We start from the raw sequence: 19,546 nt of genomic DNA, 5'->3' as shown, positions 1-19,546 counted from the left end.
GAGGGCAATGACCCGCCCAAAGTCTCGGCCCGCAATGACCCTCCTCTGGGTTCCTGCATCTGCTCTGCAGCCTGTGACCTGCTCATGAGTGTGTGAAGACAATGGCCACAGGAACAGCACCAGACTCTCCCTGAGACACAGGAAGGGAGCTGGCAGAGGGAGAGGAATTTATTGCCTTAGCCCAAACTGTACAGGTCACTCCCTGAAGGTCACTTCTGGGCAAACTGGTGACCCAGTGTACACACGCAATGGGCTTCTGCACCTTCTGCAGTGGCCCAGTTAAAACTGCAAGTGGGCTCTCGCATTGACTTTGGACAGACCCGGGGGCCAGAATGCAACGGTAAGTAGCAGGAGGTGGGAGCTTCAGCTCCAGGCAGCAGTGGTTCTGCCCCAGGCAGCACCCTGCAGAGAGTTGGCCTTCTATCCCAGGCCTGTGGCCCCCCTCCATGGGGGACAGAGGGATCCGAGACGCAGCAGTCACACGAACACATCCTTCGTTGTTGTTCGGTAGCTCAGTTGTGTCTGACTCTTTGCGACCCCTGGACTGCAGCACACCAGGGTTTCCTGTCCCTCACTATCTCCAGGACTTTGCCCTAACTCATGTCCATTGAGTCGGTGATGCCATCCAACCATCTCCTCCTCTATCACCCGCTTCTTCTCTTGCCTTCAATCTTTCCCAGCATCAGGGTCTTCCCCAAAGAGTTGGCTCTTTGCATCAGGTGGCCAAAGTATTGGAGCTTCAGCTTCAGCATCAGTCCTTCCAGTGAATATTCAGGACTGATTTCCTTTAGGATTGACTGGTTTGATCTTCTTGCAGTCCAAGGGACTTTCAAGAATCTTCTCCAACACCAACCACAGTTGATTACATCCTTGGGTACCCCCACCCCAAATGCTCCCTGTCCTTAGGGGAAGCGCCACCCTGGGGGAGCCCCAAGGGGAGAGAAGGGGAGGGTGGCCTTGTCTTTCTTTGTTCTTCTCTGACCTTGGTTTCTGCCTTGGGGGCTGCAAGGGGCTCATTTTTGCAAAGGCTGTTTCTCCGTCAGGGATAACATCCAGGACATATGGGGCAACAAGACAGGGGACCCCACTGCCAAGATGGCACAGATGCAGGTGGACTGATTGTCCGACAGCGGTGCCAATGCCGGTGGGGTCAGAAACCTGAATGGACTCAGACGGGCGAGATAGGGGGACCTGGTGCACGCCCACAGCCACAGCGCTCTGCCATGGAGGTGAGATCAATGAGCTTCTACGATCTCATCTTCAAAGGGTGAATGAGCATCTCTTAAAGGCCACTCACTCTGCTGGCAACCTTCTTGTTGACTGTTCAAGGTGGCAGCAGCCAGCCCCATGGGGCTAGTAATTAAAATTCATTAAAATAAAATAAAGTCGAAAATCCAGTCTCTCAGCCGTGCTAGTCCCGTTTCACGTGTTCTTATGGACACACGTGGTTCGTGGCAACCCCCACCGCACCGTGCCGCTTGGGATCCTTTTCTTCTGTCACTGCAGGAAGTCCTGTTGGATAGCTCCATCTGACAGCACGGAAACCATGACTCCACGAATCCAAACTCAGGTGCGTTTTACGTTTTCCTTTTGTTCTCGTCACAGCCCTTGGAGACACACGGAGCAGGCAAGGCCATCCATCCCAGAGCGGGGAGCTCTGGCAGGGGCTCCAGCTAGGAGTCAGGACCCCAGGGCCCTTCCACCCCACTGCGTGTGCCCCTGCGAAGTCCCTTCCCCCGCTCCGAGCCTCCATTTCCCCAGGGGAAAGGGGTGAGCTGAGTTGGTGGCTGTCACAGGGCACCCTCTTCCATCTCTTTCATTATCAGCCATTCACAAAAGATGCAGGCACAACAAACGCTTCTGTTGTTCAGAATCTGAAAACCAGGGGATCTCGAAGGGTGCCCCCTGTGTCCTGCTGCCCTTCCAGACTTCCCCCTGGTCCCCTGGACCTGAGTGTCCGGGCCAGCCCCTCCCCCCAACCCCCCACCCCACCCCTCTCTAACCTGCAGCACAGGGCTGTCTTCAAAGTTGTAGGCACTGGGCCGGCCCTCCAGGGTGGAGAAGGCCACGTTGCCCCCGCTCAGCGGGGAGATATCGCTGAACTCGGAGGTGCAGAAGGCCACACGCTCGTCCTCGCCCGGCCGCAGGTACAGGCCCTCGGGCCTGCCGTAGGTCTTCTGGCACGAGGCGCTGTAGTATTGGTAGGGCTCCCAGGGGCCCCCCGCCCGGCTGCGCTTGTAGATGGCAAAGCTCTCGGGTCGACTCGTGTGGAACTTCAGCCGCACGTAGGTGATCTCGTAAGCTTTCCCTGTGGCGGGGAGACGTGGACCCATTTTACAGAAGGGAAGGGAGAGTCAGAACCCTGGTCCAGGGAGAACAGTACGGCTGGGCTGCATAAACCATCTTGGATGGATCGTTAGAGGCTGTCTGGGGCACTGTGCGGGGCATGCCATGATCAATTAGTGATGCCTGTCAGGGACACCGGAGGGGACAATGCTGGCATGATTCCCAGGCATTTGCCATCCCTTAATTAGGCCAATTTGCACCCCTGCACAGAAATCGGCAGTGTAACACCCCTGACTCAGCCATGTCTTTCTGCTTCAAATAGCTCCAACAATGGGATATTGCCACATCCTGAAGTCTGCTCTGCCATTAGAAAGTTACTTCTTTTACTACACCCCAACAAAGCCAGACCTCCCACCTGTGCCTTTTTACCTCTTTCCCTCCCAGTGATTTCAGACCCCTGGAGTCTAGAGACATGCCTGTTTCAAGCCCCCCAATCCTAATTCAATTCCTCCTGGACCCCACTCTTCCCCCTGCTTCCATCTAACCTCTCTTCAATCCAAATTTCTCAAGAGAAGTCTCCATCTCTTGGACCCACGGCCTTATCTCCCAATTTAACAGTTGTGTGTGTGGGCTAAGTCGCTTCAGTCGTGCCTGACTCTTTGTGATGCTCTGGACGGTAGTCTGCCAGGCTCCTCTGTCTATGGGATTCTCCAGGCAAGAATACTGGAGTGGGTAGTCATTCCCTTCTCCAGGGGATCTTCCTGACCCAGGGATTGAACCTGCATCCCAGGTGGCACTAGTGGTAAAGAACCCACCTGCCAATGTGGGAGACTTTAGAGACGTGGATTCAATCCCTGGGTTGGGAAGATCTCCTGAAGGAGGGCATGGCAACCTACTCCAGGATTCTTGCCTGGAGAATCCCCATGGACAGAGGAGCCTGGTGGGCTGCAGTCCGTAGGGTCGCACAGAGCCAGACACGACTGAGCAGCATAGCAGTTGTCAAGGCCCCCTTCCTGCACCCACCTTCTTCCCGCTGGCCTTTCTGCCCAGTCCTGGATACCCAGGAGGCCCGCCCTGCTGCTGCTGCCTCCATCACTGTCCACAGTCTTCCTTACCCACCGAGGACAAGTCACTTCAGTCTTCTGTTTAAAACATCTTGGCCCAATGTGAGAGCTAAACCTATAAAACTCTCAGAAGAAAATAAAAGAGTAAATCTTCATGACCTGGGTTAGGTAAAGCCTTCCTAGATGGGACACCAAAGGCATAGCAACAAAAGAAAAAACAGAAGAACTGAACTTCATCAAAAACTCCTGTGCTTCTAGATATCACTGAAAAAAATGAAAGCCAACCCACAGAATAGGAGAAAATATGTGCAAAGCATCTATCTGTTAAGGGACTTATCTAGAATGTATAAAGAATTCTTACAGCTCAAAAATAAAAAGATAACCGGGGACTTCCCTGGAGGTCCAGTGATTAGGACTTGGTGCTTCACTGCAGGGGGCACAGGTCCCTGACAGGTTCCCTGGTCAGGGAACCAAGATCCTGCAAGCCATGCGGCTCCACCAAATTAAAAAAAAGACAGATACAACTGAAAAATGGAAATACACTTATGCAGACATTTCTCCAAAGAAGATATATAAATGGCCAATGTGCATAGGAGAAGATGTTCAACCTGACTACCCAGACCAAAACTACAAGATACCACTTCACTCCCCTAAGATGGATATAATAAAAAGACAAAAAGGAGTGTTAGCAAGGATGTGGAGAAACTGGAAGCCTCATACACAGCTGGTAAAAGTGTACAATGGTGCAGCTGCTTTGGAAAAGAGTCTGGGGGGTGTTTTAAAAGGTTAAAATAAAGTTACCACATGGCGCAGCAATCTCACTCCCAGGCATGTGCCCAAGCAAAATGAAAACATACGTCCTCACACAAACCCGCACACGGATGTCCACAGCAGGATTACTCATAAAATCCAAAGACTGGCAACAACTCAGACGTTCGTCGACAGATAACCGAATAAACAAAATGTGGTATATCACACAAAGGAATGTCATTTGGCAAGAGAAAGGAGTAAAGAACTAACACAGGCTATAACGGAGATGAACCTTGAAAACAATATGATAAATAAAAGAAGTTGGGCTTCCCTGGTGGCTCAGTGGTAAAGAAGACAAGGGTTCGATCCCTGGTCCAGGAAGATGCCACATGCCACGAAGCCCGTGTACACAACTGGAAGCCCACTGCAGCCTGCGCTCTGTAAGAACAGAAGCCACGGCGGTGAGAAGCCCGAACGCCGCAACTAGAGAGCAGCCCCCTCTCTGCACCGAGAGAAAAAGCCCAAGCAGCAAAAGAGACCCGGCGTAGGCAAAAAGTGAAAAGAAGTTAATTCCACGGACTACATAAAGTATGATTTCACCTATATTAAATGTCCCAAATAGGCATGGTCAGAAAAACAGAAAGTAGCTTAGTCGTTTTCAGGGTTTAGAGGGTGGGGAGAATACTTGGGGGGAGATGATTGCTAGTGGGTACAGGGTTTCTTTGGAGGGGATGACAATGTTCGAAAATGGATTGTGGTGATGAGTATACAACTCTATGAATAATACTAAAAAGCACTGAATCGTATGCTTGAATTGGGTGCATTGTATGGTAAATTATGTCTCCATAAATTTGTCTTACATATTTTAAAAAATTGGTCCTCACATCTGTTAGGATGGCTGTTATTTTACTCTATTTTAAAAATTTATTTGGTTGCCCCAGCTCTTAGTTGCAGTACCTGAGATCTTTAGTTGCAGCATGCAGGATATAGTTCCCTGTCCGCGGATTGAACCCTGGCCCCTTGTATTGGGAGCATGGAGTCCCAATCAGTGGACCACCAGAGAAGGGCCTAGGATGGCTATTCTCTCTCTTTTTTTTTTAAACAGATAACAATACCAAGCGTTGGCGAGGAAGTGGAAAAGTTGGAAGCCTTGTGCACTGTTAGTAGGAGTGTAAAATGATGCACTTGCTATGAAAAACAGCTTGGCGGTTCCTCAAGAAATTAAAAATAAAATTACCATATGATCCAGCAATTCCACGACTGAGTATATACCCCAGAGAATTATGTAGGGTCTTGAGGAAATATTTGGACACACATCTTCATAGTAGCATTATTCACAACAGCCAAGAGGTAGAAGCAACACAGGTGTGCATGGATGGATGATGAAGAAACAAAACGTGGTTGAAATATTATTCAGACTTAAAAAGCCGGGAAATTCTAACACATGCTACAACCTGGATGAGCACCAAGAACATTATGTGAAGCAAATTAAGCCAGTCATCAAAGGACAAATACTAGGTGATTCCACTTATAAGAGGGCCCTAGAGTAGTTGAATTCAGTATATATGCTGCTGAAGGGAGCACTAGAATAGTTGAATTTATAGAGACAGAAAGTAGAACGGTGAGAGAAGGGACAAGAGTGTTTAATGGGGACAGTTTCAGTTCAGTTCGGTTCAGTTGCTCAGTGGTGTCTGACTCTTTGAGACCCCATGGATCACAGCACACCACGCCTCCCTGTCTGTCCATCACCAACTCCCAGAGTCTACCCAAATCCATGTCCATTGAGTCGGTGATGCCATCCAACCATCTCATCCTGTCGTCCCCTTCTCCTCCTGCCCTCAATCTTTCCCAGCATCAGGGTCTTTTCAAATGAGCCAGCTCTTCGCATCAGGTGGCCAAAGTATTGGAGTTTCAGTTTCAACATCAGTCCTTCCAATGAACACCAAGGACTGATCTCCTTGCATTCCAAGGGACTCTCAAGAGTCTTCTTCAACACCACAGTTCAAAAGCATCAATTCTTCGGTGCTCAGCTTCCTTTATAGTCCAACTCTCACATCCATACATGACTACTGGAAAAACCATAGCCTTGACTAGACGGATCTTTGTTGACAAAATAATGTCTCTGCTTTTTAATATGCTGTCTAGGTTGGTCATAATTTTCCTTCCAAGGAGTAAGCGTCTTTTAATTTCATGGCTGCAATCACCATCTTCAGTGATTTTGGAGCCCCCCAAAATAAAGTCAGCCACTGTTTCCACTGTTTCCACATCTACTTGCCATGAAGTGATGGGACTGGATGCCATGACCTTAGTTTTCTGCATGTTGAGCTTTAAGCCAACTTTTTCACTCTCCTCTTTCACTTTCATCAAGAGACTCTTTAGTTCTTCTTCACTTTCTGTCATAGGGTGGTGTCATCTGCATATCTGAGATTATTGATACTTCTCCCGGCAATCTTGATTCTAGCTGCTTCCTCCAGCCCAGCGTTTCTCATGATGTACTCTGCATATAAGTTAAATAGCAGGGTGACAATATACAGCCTTGAAGTACTCCTTTTCCTACTTGGAACCAGTCTATTGTTCCATGTCTAGTTCTAACTATTGCTTCCTGACCTGCATACAGGTTTCTCAAGAGGCAGGTCAGATGGTCTGGTATTCCCATTTCTTTCAGAATTTTCCACAGTTTATTGTGACCCACACAGTCAAAGGCTTTGGCATAGTCAGTAAAACAGAAATAGATGTTTTTCTGGAACTCTCTTGCTTTTTTGATGATCCAGTAGATGTTGGCAATTTGATCTCTGGTTCCTCTGCCTTTTCTAAAACCAGCTTGAACATCTGGAAGTTCACAGTTCACATATTGCTGAAGCTTAGTTTGGAGAATTTTGACACGTGGACATCACCAGATGGTCAACACCGAAATCAGATTGATTATATTCTTTGCGGCCAAAGATGGAGGAGCTCTATACAGTCAGCAAAAACAAGACCGGGAGCTGACTGTGGCTCAGATCATGAACTCCTTATTGCCAAATTGAGACTTAAATTGAAGAAAGTGGGGAAAACCACTAGATCATTCAGGTATGACCTAAATCAAATCCATTATGATTATACAGTGTAAGTGAGAAATAGATTTAAGGGACTAGATCTGATAGACAGAGTGCCTGATGAACTATGCATGGAGGTTCGTGACATTGTACAGGAGACAGGAATCAAGACCATCCCCAAGAAAAAGAAATGCAAAAAAGCAAAATGGTTGTCTGAGATGGCCTTACAAATAGCTGTGAAAAGAAGAGAAGTGAAAAGCAAAGGAAGAAAGGAAAGATATACCCACTTGAATGCAGAGTTCCAAAGAATAGCAAGGAGATATAAGAAAGCCTTCCTCAGCCATCAATGCAAAAAAATAGAGGAAAACAATAGAATGGGGAAGACTAGAGATCACTTCAAGAAAATTAGAGATACCAAGAGAACATTTCATGCAAAGATGGGCACAATAAAGGACAGAAATGGTATGGACCTAACAGAAGCAGAAGATATTAAGAAGAGATGGCAAGAATACATAGAAGAACTGTACAAAAAAGATCTTCAAGACTCAGATAATCACGATGGTGTGATCGCTCACCTAGAGCCAGACATCCCGGAATGTGAAGTCAAGCAGGCCTTAGGAAGCATCACTATGAACAAAGCTAGTGGAGGTGATGGAATTCCAGTTGAGCTATTTCAAATCCTAAAAGATGATGCTGTGAAAGTCCTGCACTCAATATGTCAGCAAATTTGGAAAACTCAACAGTGGCCTCAGGACTGGAAAAGGTCAGTTTTCATTCCAACCCCAAAGTTTCAGTTTAGGAAGATGAAAATATTCAGTGGGCGGAGGGTGGTCATGGTTATACAACGATGTGAAAGTACTTAATACCAGTGAGCTCTGCACTTAAAAAGGTTACGATAATAAATTTTATGTTATGTGCATTTTACCACAATCAAAGAAAAATTGGGGCCAAAGTATATATATTGGTCCCTCGGGAATGCAGCGTGGTGACACAGATGAAGAGCCATAAAAATGTTCTCGGCCTATGGTTAAAAAAAAGAAAAAGAAAATCCCACTTCTGGGAAGTCAAACAAGGCACTGAACCTAAATTGAGGAGTTAGTTAATCAAGGATCTGCTTTTTTTTTTTTTATTTTTTTTTAAGGATCTGCTTTTATAACAGGGAAAAAACTGGAACCATCAGGGTTCAATAAATTGTAGGGCATAAACTCACAGGCTGGTTGAAACCACCGGAACAGTTGACAGTGAGTTTATATTACGTGGGAAAGTCAAAATGCTGAATGAAAAAAGGAGACAAACGATCCTACATTCAGAATCATCAGATGATATTTAAAAATCCCCAAAGAAGAGGCAGAAAAGAAAGACATCAAACGCGTAAGCATGACTGTCCTCAGGGCAGAGGGCTCGGGGACTCTCCTTCCCTCTTCAATTGTTCTGCATTTTCCCAGTTTTTTTTTTTTTTCTCATGAAGCTTGTTCTAATTTAAAAACTGGAGAAAACACAAATTTTTAAAAAAAAATTTTAAAAAGCAACCGCCTTGCCATGTTCTGTTTTAAGATGTTTTTCAAAGTTACAGCACAGCTTGGCACTGTCACTCCGAGTCCCTTAAAAGAAAGCATGTGTCCCACACAGAGCCAGCGTCTGGGGCGGCGGCTCCTGTTCTGGGCAGGCGTCAGGCCTGGGAACCAGGTGGGGACCTGACCCAGACGTGCGTTCACGAAAGGATGTTCGTGGAGGTTGCCCTGGGTCCACCGACCCAGACTCCTCTGTAAACATCCAGCCAGACACCTCGCAGGAGGGGAGCTTGGAGCCACTTAAAAGGTAGCTGGCAGCTAGATGCGTGATTGGAAAAAGGCAGCCACCGAGATTTCATGCAAACGAGGAACTTCACACGCGAGGAAACATCGCGGCTTTTCCCTTTCCTTGCCAAGCCAGGAGGTGAGAGAAGATGCAGGAACATCACAGAGCCACGGCAGGGACTTTCTGTTACAAGAATTAATTAGAAGGGCGAAGAAAGCAGCGTAATCCCTGCTTTGTGATGAAAAGGTTTCTGCCAAAGGCAGCCCAAAGGCTGGGAAAGGAACTGAGGCCTTCTAAGCAGCGACAAGAATGAAAACTGCAGCTCTGACCCAGACCCTTGCAAGCTGTGGGGCCGACAGGGCTTCAGGGTGATTGAGACAGGTGTGCTCCCTCAAGAAAGCTGGGAGCACAGTGGTGTCATCCCCAACCATTAGCTGGGGAGCGACACTGCTCAGGACCACATGGCTCCCACCTCCCAGCCACCCAACATGCTGTTCCCTCTGCCTAGAATGCTGTTCCCTCTGCTCCTCACCTGGCTGGCTACCATGCATCCCTGCTCATCCCACTGGCTTAGCAGACTGATCACATGCCGCAGCCTCAGTCCTGCGTGGGACCACCTTCTCCCAACTTTCCTGATGACTATTCATCCATGGAGCTGTAGGTTTGGGTGCCTCACTAGTGCTCCCCAGCGTCCCCGAGTCTCTTCACCCTGTTCTGTAAAGACCTGCATGTCCCTCCCACTAGACCGTGACCTCCTGGGGACAGGGGCAGTGAGTCCTCAGAGCTGAGCGTGGTGCCTGGCACACAGCACGTGTGTGCTCAGTCACTCAGCTGTATCCTACTCTTTGTGACCCCGTGGATTGCAGTCTGCCAGGCTCCTCTGTCCATGTAATTTTCCAGGCAAGAATACTGGAGTTGGGTTGCCATTTCCTCCTCCAGGGGATTTTCCTGGCACACAGTATGTGCTCAGATGCTCAGTCATGTCTGACTCTTTGTGACCCCGTGGTCTATAGCCCGTGCCAGGCTCCTCTGTCTATGGGGTTCTCCTGGCAAGAATATTGGAGTGAGTAGGCATTTCCTCTTCCAAGGGATCTTCCCGTTCCAGGGATCAAACCTGTGTCTCTTACGTCTTCCACACTGGCAGGATTCTTCACCACTAGCGCCACCTAGGAAGCCCAGCACACAGTAGGTGCTCCATAAATGCTTGCCAGATGAAGCATGATTTTTATTAACACCTTCTAGGAGGGTATAATCCAGCGAGCAAGTGGAGACAGGCAAGCCTGACAACATGGTTGAGGCTGTCACAGAGTTTCTGTTCTTCGTGACCTCTGAATAAGTCTGTTTAAAAACAGCCCGCATTTACTGAGCACCTACTATGTGCCAGGCACCTTGTATTATTTTTTAAGACTTTAATTTGTATTTATGTATTTTTGGCCATAAGGCATGTGGGCTCTTAGTTCCCCAACCGGGGACTGAACACATGCCCCTTGCATCAGAAGGTCGTAGTCTTAACCACTGGACCAGCAGGGAAGTCCCACCAGGCACCTTGTTAAGTGCACTATGTACACTGTATCTCAGAGACCCCCGAACACTTCCATCGCTGTGTGCATCTCGCTAACGAGGAACCCGAGGCTCAGGCAGAAGACAGGGACTCGCCCAAGGTCAGGTGGAAAACAGCTGAGTCTCTACTCGACTGCAAGCTTGTCGGCCCCAAAGTCGCCAAACCAGACACCCCTCCATTCAGGGCCCAGAGAGAAGGGGTTCCCCAGGAAGGGGGTGCCGGTGCCCCCTGAGAACCGCTGAAGTCACCCAAGCCAGCACCAGAGGCACTCGGCGCTGTCCTCTCCAGCCAGCTGGGACATAAAGCCCGACAGGACTGACACCAGGGCGGTCGGAGAAGCAGGCCGGCCCACATCCGGCACTGACCGAGCGCAGGGCGCTCCGACGGGGAGGCTTATTTTGGGAAAATGGAATCAAAACAAAGCCTTTAATTGGAGCCATCTGGGGAGCTGTGGCCTGGGGACGGGGATGGAGGGGGGCAGGGTGTGGAGCTGAGCTGGAAACGCGGGGGTGAGGCTGCCCTGCCCACCAAGGGCATGAGAACCAGGTGGGGAGAGCCGCTCCCAGCCTGCATGGGCACAAAGAGGGCTGCTCGGGCCCGGCCATCCACCGTTCTCTTCCTCTCCCAACCCATGTTAGCCCCGCTCTGTGTGACCCCATCGGCTGTAGCCTGCCAGGCTCGTCTGTCCATGGACTTCTCCAGGCAAGGATTCTGGAGTGGGTTGCATTCCCCTCGCCAGGGGATCTTCCCGACCCAGGGATCGAACCCGGGCCTCCTGCATTGCAGGCGATTCTTTGCTGTCTGAGCTTTGCTGTTCAGGCGCTCAGTCGTGTCCGACTTTTTGCGACCCCGTGGACTGCAGCACGCCAGGTCTGCCCATCCTTCATCATCTCCCGGAGCTTGCTCAAACTCAAGTCCATTGAGTTAGAGATGCTGTCCAACCATCTCGTCCTCTGTTGTCCCCTTCTCCTCCTGCCTTCGACTTTCCCAGCATCAGGGGCTTTTCTAATGAGTCAGGCTAGCTCTTGGCAATTTGGGGCTCAATGAATCCCCATGAAGAGCTGGGTATCTGTCACAGTGACAGACACCATGAAAGCCTGGCTGGATCAGGGCTGGGCCCATGACAGTTCCCTCATCTTTGGGCCAAGAGTCTAAACCCCAAATATGGATCAATATTGTCAAGCTTATTGTCTAACCTGGGGAGAGAGTGAACAGGTTTTGTCTGATTATTGCCTATGGCTTTGTGTTAAGAAGATTCTGAGGTCTGGTCTGAACAGAGATGTGACTGAAATGTTGTTATTATTGTTGTTCAGTCGCTAATTCATGTCCAACACTTTGTGACCGTATAGACTGCAATATGCCAGGCTCCTCTGTCCTCCAGTTTGCTCAAACTCATGTCCACTGAGTTGGTGACGCTATTTAATCATCTCATCCTCTGTCACCCCCTTCTCCTTTCACCTTCAATCTTTCCCAGCATCAGGGTCTTCCAATGAGTCGGCTCTTTGCATCAGGTGGCCAAAGTATTGGAGCTTCAGCATCAGTCCTTCCAATGAATATTCAGGGTTGATTTCCTTTAGGATTGATGGTTTGATCTCCTTGCGGTCCAAGGGACACACAAGAGTCTTCTCCAGCACCACAGTTCGAAAGCATCAGTTCTTCAGCACTCGGTCTTCTTTATGGTCCTACTCTCATATCCGTACATGACAACTGGGAAAACCATAGCTTTGACTATATGGACCTGTGCTGGCAAAGTGGTGTCTCTGCTTTTTAATATGCTGTCTAGGTTTGTCATAGTTGTTCTTCCAATACATGTCTGCAAAGAGACATGGCAGGATATTGAAGGCCATTGCAATAAATCAGGAAACACATGAGGGGTTGAGTGGGCATGCTGGGGAGGAAGGCAAAGACAAGGAAACTTCCAGAGAGTGGTCTAGTGATCTGGTGAATGCTGAAGTCAGAGGATGAGGAGGGAAGAACTGCAGTTGATTCCTGAGTTCCTTGCTTTGGGAGGTGAGAGACCAGGGGAAAGAAGGATGCTTTTACTTTTGAATTTCAAATACACATAAAATTTATCATCTTAATCATTTTTAAGCACATGGATGACTGGTATTAACTACATTTACACTGTTGTGCAACCATTTCCACCCTCCACCTTCAGAACTTTTTCATCTTCTGAACTTTTCCATCTTCCGAAACTTCATACCCATTAAACACTAACTCCTCCTTCTTTCCTCCCCCAGCCCTGGCAGCCACCACTTTACTTCCTATCTCTGTGAACATGACTCCTTTAGGGACCCGTGTGAGTGGAATCATGGAGTGTCCTTCTTGTCGGGCTTACTTCACTGCACATAATGTCTTCGAGGTTCATCCATGTAGCAGCAGGTGTCAGAATCTCCTTCCTTTTTAAGGCTGAAAACAATCCCCTTGTGTGACTATTGCCACATTTCGCTTGTTCATTCATCAGTGGACACGTGAGTTACTTCCACACTTCAGTTATTCTGGATAATGCTGCCACGGGCATGATTTACACAGTGCCTTTATCTTTGGACACCTCTGTGACATTCAAGGGCTGACTTTCGGGCAAATGCTTGAATGACCTGGTCAAGGGCTCAGGTGGGAGCCTGGGCTGTAGGCGCCAGGTGGAGCCCCAAATGTCGACCATGACCTCAATAGGCAAAGCCAGGGGGCATGAGACGGGGAGAGGGCACCGCTGGTGGCAGGGCTGGTGGGGAGACGAGAGAGAGCAGGGGAAAGGAGGCGGGTGAAGGGGCGGGAGCCCCGGGGTGGGCAGGAGAGGCACAGGGCCAGGAGGACGGGCAGGGCCACAGCTTAGGAGTCAGGATTTATCTGGAAGACTGGGGAGGGGAGGTCATTCATTCACACATTCATCCACTCGTTCCTGTTCCCAGGGAAGAAACACGGTGTGGCTGTCATGAGCTGGGGTTCACATTCCAGCTCTGCTGCTTGCTTACCAGCTCTGTGGCCTTGGGCAAAATACCTAACCTCCCTTGTGTGAACTGGGTATGTATTTGGAATGGAGTGACTCAGTTTTCCCATTTGCAAAACGGGCCTCACAATAAGATGGATTAATGAATAAATAACCACAAAGCACTTAGAATAGTCCGTGGCACATGTGTGACTAAATGCTCGCTGCTATTCCATTCACCCAGCCAACCAACAGCACCCTGCCCTGGGTGCTGGGGGACAGCTGTGAAAACAGGCATTGTCCCTGCAGCCTGGAGCCAGTGATGGACACGAATGAACCAAAAGCTCACCCTCACGATGTAGACTGTGACAGGGGAAGGGCAGGGCTGCAAGAACACGGAGGCAGGCCCTCTGCCCAATCGCGGAAGCTGGAGGCTTCATGGAGGAGGTGACCTCAAAGCCTAGCAGGGGAGAGAGCAGCTTGTCCACTGCTGCATCCCCAGGGCTTGGAACACGGACCGGCGCGCGGTAGGCACTCGGTTGTTTTATGAATGAGATACGGGTGATCGGAGAGGAGGCGGGAACAGGAAGTTATCCCTGGCCGATGAAACAGCAAAGGCAAAGACTGAGAGGAGAGAGGCAGTCTCTGGCCATCATCAGCCCTGCTGACAGGAAGGTGATGCGGCCAGAGAGGGGGAGAGAGGGGCGATCTGGAGGCTGCCTGCATCCTCCTGGGTTTGGGGACTTCCCTCTCCTGTAATGTCTGGGGCCATCCTGAGCCCAGAGCCGGGCAAGGTGGCCAGGGCCAGCTGGGCCCAGGGCCGTGGGGGGCTGCTTCTGTGGTGGAAGCTAGTCAGGGCCACTGCCTTGACCCCCTGACCTGCCTGGGGCCCCAGCATTCCAGCCAGAGCCCCCAGGGAGAAGGAAGGGGGACTTGGTCCCCCCCTCCCCGGCACTGGCCTCGGCCAATGCAAACACGGCCTCCCACTCGACAGGAAGACACAGTGGAGCCAGGGCTCGGGAGACGCAGCCGGCGTCGGGCTCCGCAGGGGCCGGCAGGTCCTTCCGACGTCAGCTCCCACTGGGCCAGGCCCCGCTGTCCTCTCGTTCCCTCCGCTCTGGCCGGCCAGACCACCGGGTCCAAGTACACACAGAGCGGCCTCCTAGCCCCCCTGTGGGGTCCCCTTGACCTGGAAGGTCCTTCACTCTCGGGTCAGCTCCCGCCACCCTTCTGATCTCCACGAGGTCTGCTGACCCCTGCGGGGGGGGGGGGTGCTGTCCCCAGAGCCTAAATCATCCACAACGTTCCCCCGGCCTAATTTGTCTTCTAGCTCCGTGACGCCAGGGCAGACGCTGACCGGATGCTGGATGCCAGAGAACTGGTCCACACGCGGCAGCTCCCAGCCGGGAGCCCATCCCCCACGGCCCTGTAGCCTTCCCCACGCTCGGGGGCTCAGGGCTCACCTGCTCAGGAACTTAAGGGTCCTTCCAAGAGGTTCTCAGGAATTCAAGAAAGTGGACAAGCAGAAGGAAGACCCCACTGACCCGAGCCTAGCCAAAAGTTGAGGCTCCGCCAGGCCTAACTTGGATGCTTATCATCTGCAAGGGCAAGAGCATGGTGGGGAGGGTCCCAAGGTCTCTGGTGAGACCCTGGGCACTGATTTCACGCTCAGAGCCTCAGCTTCCCTGTCTATACAGGATCGGATGGTGCTGGGATGGGGGTGCTGGCTTGATGGGGTTCCCAGCACATGGGAAGGGCCCCCCGATGAACGTCCACCTCCCCCCTCGCACCTCTCCCCACCCGCGGCTCCAGCCTGTCCACTCCCCAGGGCCTCTGTGGAGGCTGAGGAGCCGCCAGCCCCCGCCACTGCCTTTCATCCCAGACAGGAAGGCTCAGCTGGGCGACTGGACTTGGGGATTCGGAGCAGATGTCTGCGAGCTCGCAGGGGGCTGGGAAAGCGGCGACCTCCTTCCAGGGCTGACGGCCGCCTGCTCCTCCCCTGCCCCTCACCCCCCTCCCTCCAGAAGACCAGGGCCCCCCACCCCTGAGCTGCCACCCACGAGGTCAAGGAGAGAGGGGGCGAGGTCGGCTGAGGTGGCCCGAGGGCTGGGAGAGGCTCCCCCAACCACCTCCTCTGAGATCGGCCCCCACTGGGAGCTCCTGAAGACCCCAGACCTTTTCTCCCCGTTCCTGTGCCTCAGGGTGGAGGGAACCAAAGTGGAATGGAACCAAGGACGGGCCACATCTGGGGCTGCTGTGGGTCCCCAGCACCCCTCCCACGCAGACGGAACCCAGGGTCGGGACATGTTTTGGGAGCCAGCTGGGCGAAAGTTTCTCAAGCCCTTCGGAGGAGGCCGCCCTCAAGGGGAGCCGCAGCCTGAGCTGCTCTGAGCAGAGGCCCCCGGTCACACACAAGGACGGCCCCAGCTCCTGTAAGCACTGGGCCGACCCGAGCCAGGGGGCCGGGACAGCCACCCCAGGAGGTGCGGCTCTCACCCCATTTGACAGGGCACGGGGAGCGGGTGGCGTTCGCCCAGCGAGTGGCTGTGCTGGGCCCGAGGGCAAAGCCTGCTCTGAGTCCTCGAGGCAGCAAAAGAGCCCTGAGCTGGGCCCAGAGCACAGGACGGAGGAGGTGACGCTGACACGCACTCATTCATTCACTGTGCAAACCCTCCTGCATGCCTGGTGCTGCACAACACAACCAATGGGAAGAACAATGGTGTGTGTGTCTGTGTGTGTACATGAGCACGTGTGTGTATGTGTGGTATGTGTGGTGTGTGGTGTATGTGTGTGCACGTGTGTATGTGTGCTAAGTGCGTATATGTGGGTGTGTGTGTGCACGTGTGTGTGCATGTGCATGCACATGTGTGGTATGTATGTGTGCAGTGTGTGTGCATGTGTGCATGCATGCGTGTGTGCAGTGTGTGTACTGTGTGACTGTGTGCACATGTGTATGGTGTGTCCACGTGCGCATGTGCAGTGTGTGTGACCGTGTGTGCACGTTTGTATGGCGTGTGTGTGTGTGTGTGTGACCGTGTGTGACTGTGTGTACGGCGTGTCTATGTGTGTGTGTGTGCAGTGTGTGTGACCATGTGTGCACGTGTGTATGGCGTGTGTGTGTGTGTGTGTGTGTGTGTGTGTGTGTGTGTGTACCCGCACAGGGCCCGGCATACAGCGAGAATAAACCGGAAGTGCCCCAGATGAAACTCACCCATGCTCCCCGCCCCCTCCCGCCTCATCTGTGCCTGGCCACAGCCCCTTGCTTGCCCGGGGCTCCACCCACACAAGCCACACATCAGCCAATCCCACACCCTCTGTCACGGAACAGAGTGTCTGCCACAGCCTCCACCCAGTCCCAGATTCCTTCTCCTGTGGCCTTGGGGGCCTGCCAGGCCAGTCCAGCCAGTTCCCGCAGCACCTCTCCCCGCATTGGCTTCCTGTCGCCCTCCTGGCTAGAGACCCTGCCCCATCCCGGCCATCCCATTCCATTGACAAGCCCACCCGGCAGGCCTGGCAGGTCAATGGGAGGTGTCAAGGCCCCTCAAGACCCCAGAGCAACTGAGCTTCTTGGGGTGGCAGTCAGCACCAGCCTGCTCTTCTGAGAAGGCTCAGGGTTCCCCCACCCACCGCTTCAGTCCCATCTCCCAGCCCTCCCCAAGGCACTGTCACCCAGAGCTGGGAAGAACAGACTCCACGGGTGGGTGGAACTCATGTCAAGGAGTTCATGCTCTTCTCTTGGATGAACACAGATGCCAGTAACATTGAGCAGCTGTGTGTCTTTGGGCCAGAGACTTAACCTCTCTGAACCTCAATTTTCTCATCTGAAAAATAGGGATACATTCCCGTAATTCTTTATCCAGGCTCTGAATGTAGTGTAGAATTCAGAACTTTCCAGAGTTTGGAGAGATGATGCAGTCCTTTCACCATGGACTGTGTTAACACCCCCAGCTGGGTCTGGGGCCAATAGCCATATTCAAATAACATCTCAGTAACCAAATGTATGACTACTTGTATGACTATTCACTCTAGGATCAACAAGGTCTATAAATAGCCTTAGGGCAGGTTTAGCAGCCAAAATGAGTGTATAAAAATACTCTGAGTTCTCCAAGCTTTGGGAGATTTTGAACTCACAGATAAGGGAGTAGGACGGTTTGAAACACTCCCTTCCTGAAAGGGCTATGGAGGGGGTGGGGGGCCAGGAGGGCAGGTTTAATTTCCATTCCCTGCAATGGGGGCAGTGCCAGGAGTGAAGGGCTGGGTCCAGACTCCGGATTCTGATTGCCAGGGACCTAAGGGGCTTCCCAGACACTGTAGTGGTAAAGACTCCGCCTGCTAAACAAGAGCCCCAAGAGACATGGGTTCGACCCCTGGGTCGGGAAGGTGCCCTGGAGTAGGAAACGGCAACCCCACTCCAGTATTCTTGCTTGGAAAACCCCATGGACAGAGGAGCCAGGCGGGCTGCAGTTCCTGGGGTCGCAGAGTTGGCCACTACTGATCACACACACCAGGGCTCCTGCGCCCTGGCCTGGGGTTGGGTAGAGGGAGGCTTGGACACAGCAGAGGGGCCAGGCCATCCGGTCCAGTTACCCGACAGCCTGGTGAAACTTGGCTCCTGCCTTGAGGATAACGTTCCCTGTGATGAACAGGCTGGCTCCATCCCCGAGGACACCCCCAGGGATGGCACACAACCTCAGGGGCTCACTGAACCCCGGAAGTCACCCAGATAAGCCAGGATGAGGAGCCCAGGCCCCAGACAGCCAACCAGCTCACCCCGGGGGGGTCACCCTCCTCCTCGCCCAGAACAGCTCTGGGCCTGGGACGGACAACCTTGGCACGGCTCTGGCCACCCGAATCCGCTGCTCTGTAAAGGGCTCCCAGGAGGCTTCCCACCCCTCCCGGACCCAAGGGACACCCATCAGCGTAGCCTTCCGGATAGAGCGGACACAGGTCCCACTCCTGGTGTGGCTGTTGTTCAGGCGCCTAGAGGCGTCGGACTCTTCCAGACCCCATGGACCGCAGCAGGCCAGGACTCGCTGTCCCATTCCTGAGCAAGGCCGCCCGCCCCCCGAACCTGGGTCCTGTAGCTAACCCAGGGGCCTGTAAGCCGCGACGGTGGGAGAGGGGCCCGGAGCGCGCTCACCCAGGTCGAGGGTGATGGTGACCGAGGCGGGGTACTGCACGCCGAAGGCCATGGACGGGCTCTGCCACCAGGTGCTGTCGTCCTGGCTGTGGAAGTCGGTGAGGTAGGAGGCGTTGTGGTGGCGTGCGGGGTCGGCGGCGTCGCAGCGCTGGCACGGCGCCCCCGCGCCCTGGGCGCCCACGTGCGGGCAGAAGTCCTCGGGCGGGCGGCCGCACGTGTGCGAGGCCTCGGCGAGCCGGCCGAACGCCGCGTTCTCGAACACCGGCAGGCAGCGCTGCGGGCGCCCCGCGCCGTCGTAACAGGCGCCCATGCCCGCGCCGGCCGCGCGCGGCGCCAGGAGCGCCAGGCTCAGCAGGAGCGCCGCCGCCGTGCCCATGGTCGGGGAACACCCCCGACGACCCTGCGCTCCGCCGTGCGCGCCCGGCTCTGCGCGCCCGCCTAGTCTCCGGCTCCTCCGGTGGGCGCGGACCGCGCCTCCCCTCGGCGGGCGGGCCCCACGGCGAGAGGGAGGGACGGGGCGGGCAGCACCCCCACCTCCCGACCGCTCCGTCTCTGGGCGCTCACCCCCACCTGGTGGACGCGCCCGGGAGTGCCCGGCCGGGGACTCAGCCCCCCGGCTGTCTTGCCCTGGCTCTGCCAGGGGAACCTTGGCTCTCTGAGCCTCAGTGTCCTCATCTGTAAAATGGGATGGGTGATGATACAGGTTCATTACCGCGGTTGTGAGGTTTCCATGGCTGCTGACATGGAAAACTCTCCCCAGTGCCTTTTAAGTCCTGAGATAAAAGGGGACATGCGGGTTTTTAAAAATCTGGTCTTTCCCATTGCACGTTTCCTCCCAGCAGTGAAGTCACCCCAGGCAGGATCCTACAATGGTAACTTACGTTTGCACGGTTCCATTAACTGAAACTTGCTTTTGCTGCTGGCTTTTCTCTGCTCTCAAAGCAGAGATTCCAACCTGATATTTGTGACCAAGGATCTCTGGTCTCA

General features: G+C 52.8%; 1 protein-coding gene across 2 annotated transcripts in view; it reads right to left on the bottom strand.

Moving 5' to 3' along the window:
* LAMC3 (laminin subunit gamma 3) overlaps positions 1–19,011 on the bottom strand; it is a 66,813-nt gene extending 47,802 nt beyond the window's left edge. For both annotated transcript variants that reach the window (XM_043469864.1, XM_043469865.1), the window contains exons 1-2: positions 18,560–19,011; positions 2,004–2,308 (exon numbers count right to left, since the gene is read on the bottom strand). In XM_043469864.1, coding sequence (XP_043325799.1) covers positions 2,004–2,308; positions 18,560–18,935 — 681 coding nt within the window. In that variant the 5' untranslated portion in view covers positions 18,936–19,011. The remainder of the gene's footprint in view (positions 1–2,003; positions 2,309–18,559) is intronic.
* Positions 19,012–19,546: the final 535 nt, after the last annotated feature.

This window comes from Cervus canadensis, chromosome 5 (assembly GCF_019320065.1).
Source record: "Cervus canadensis isolate Bull #8, Minnesota chromosome 5, ASM1932006v1, whole genome shotgun sequence".
Taxonomy (NCBI): domain Eukaryota; kingdom Metazoa; phylum Chordata; class Mammalia; order Artiodactyla; family Cervidae; genus Cervus; species Cervus canadensis.
This window is presented reverse-complemented; position numbering and strand designations above follow the sequence as displayed.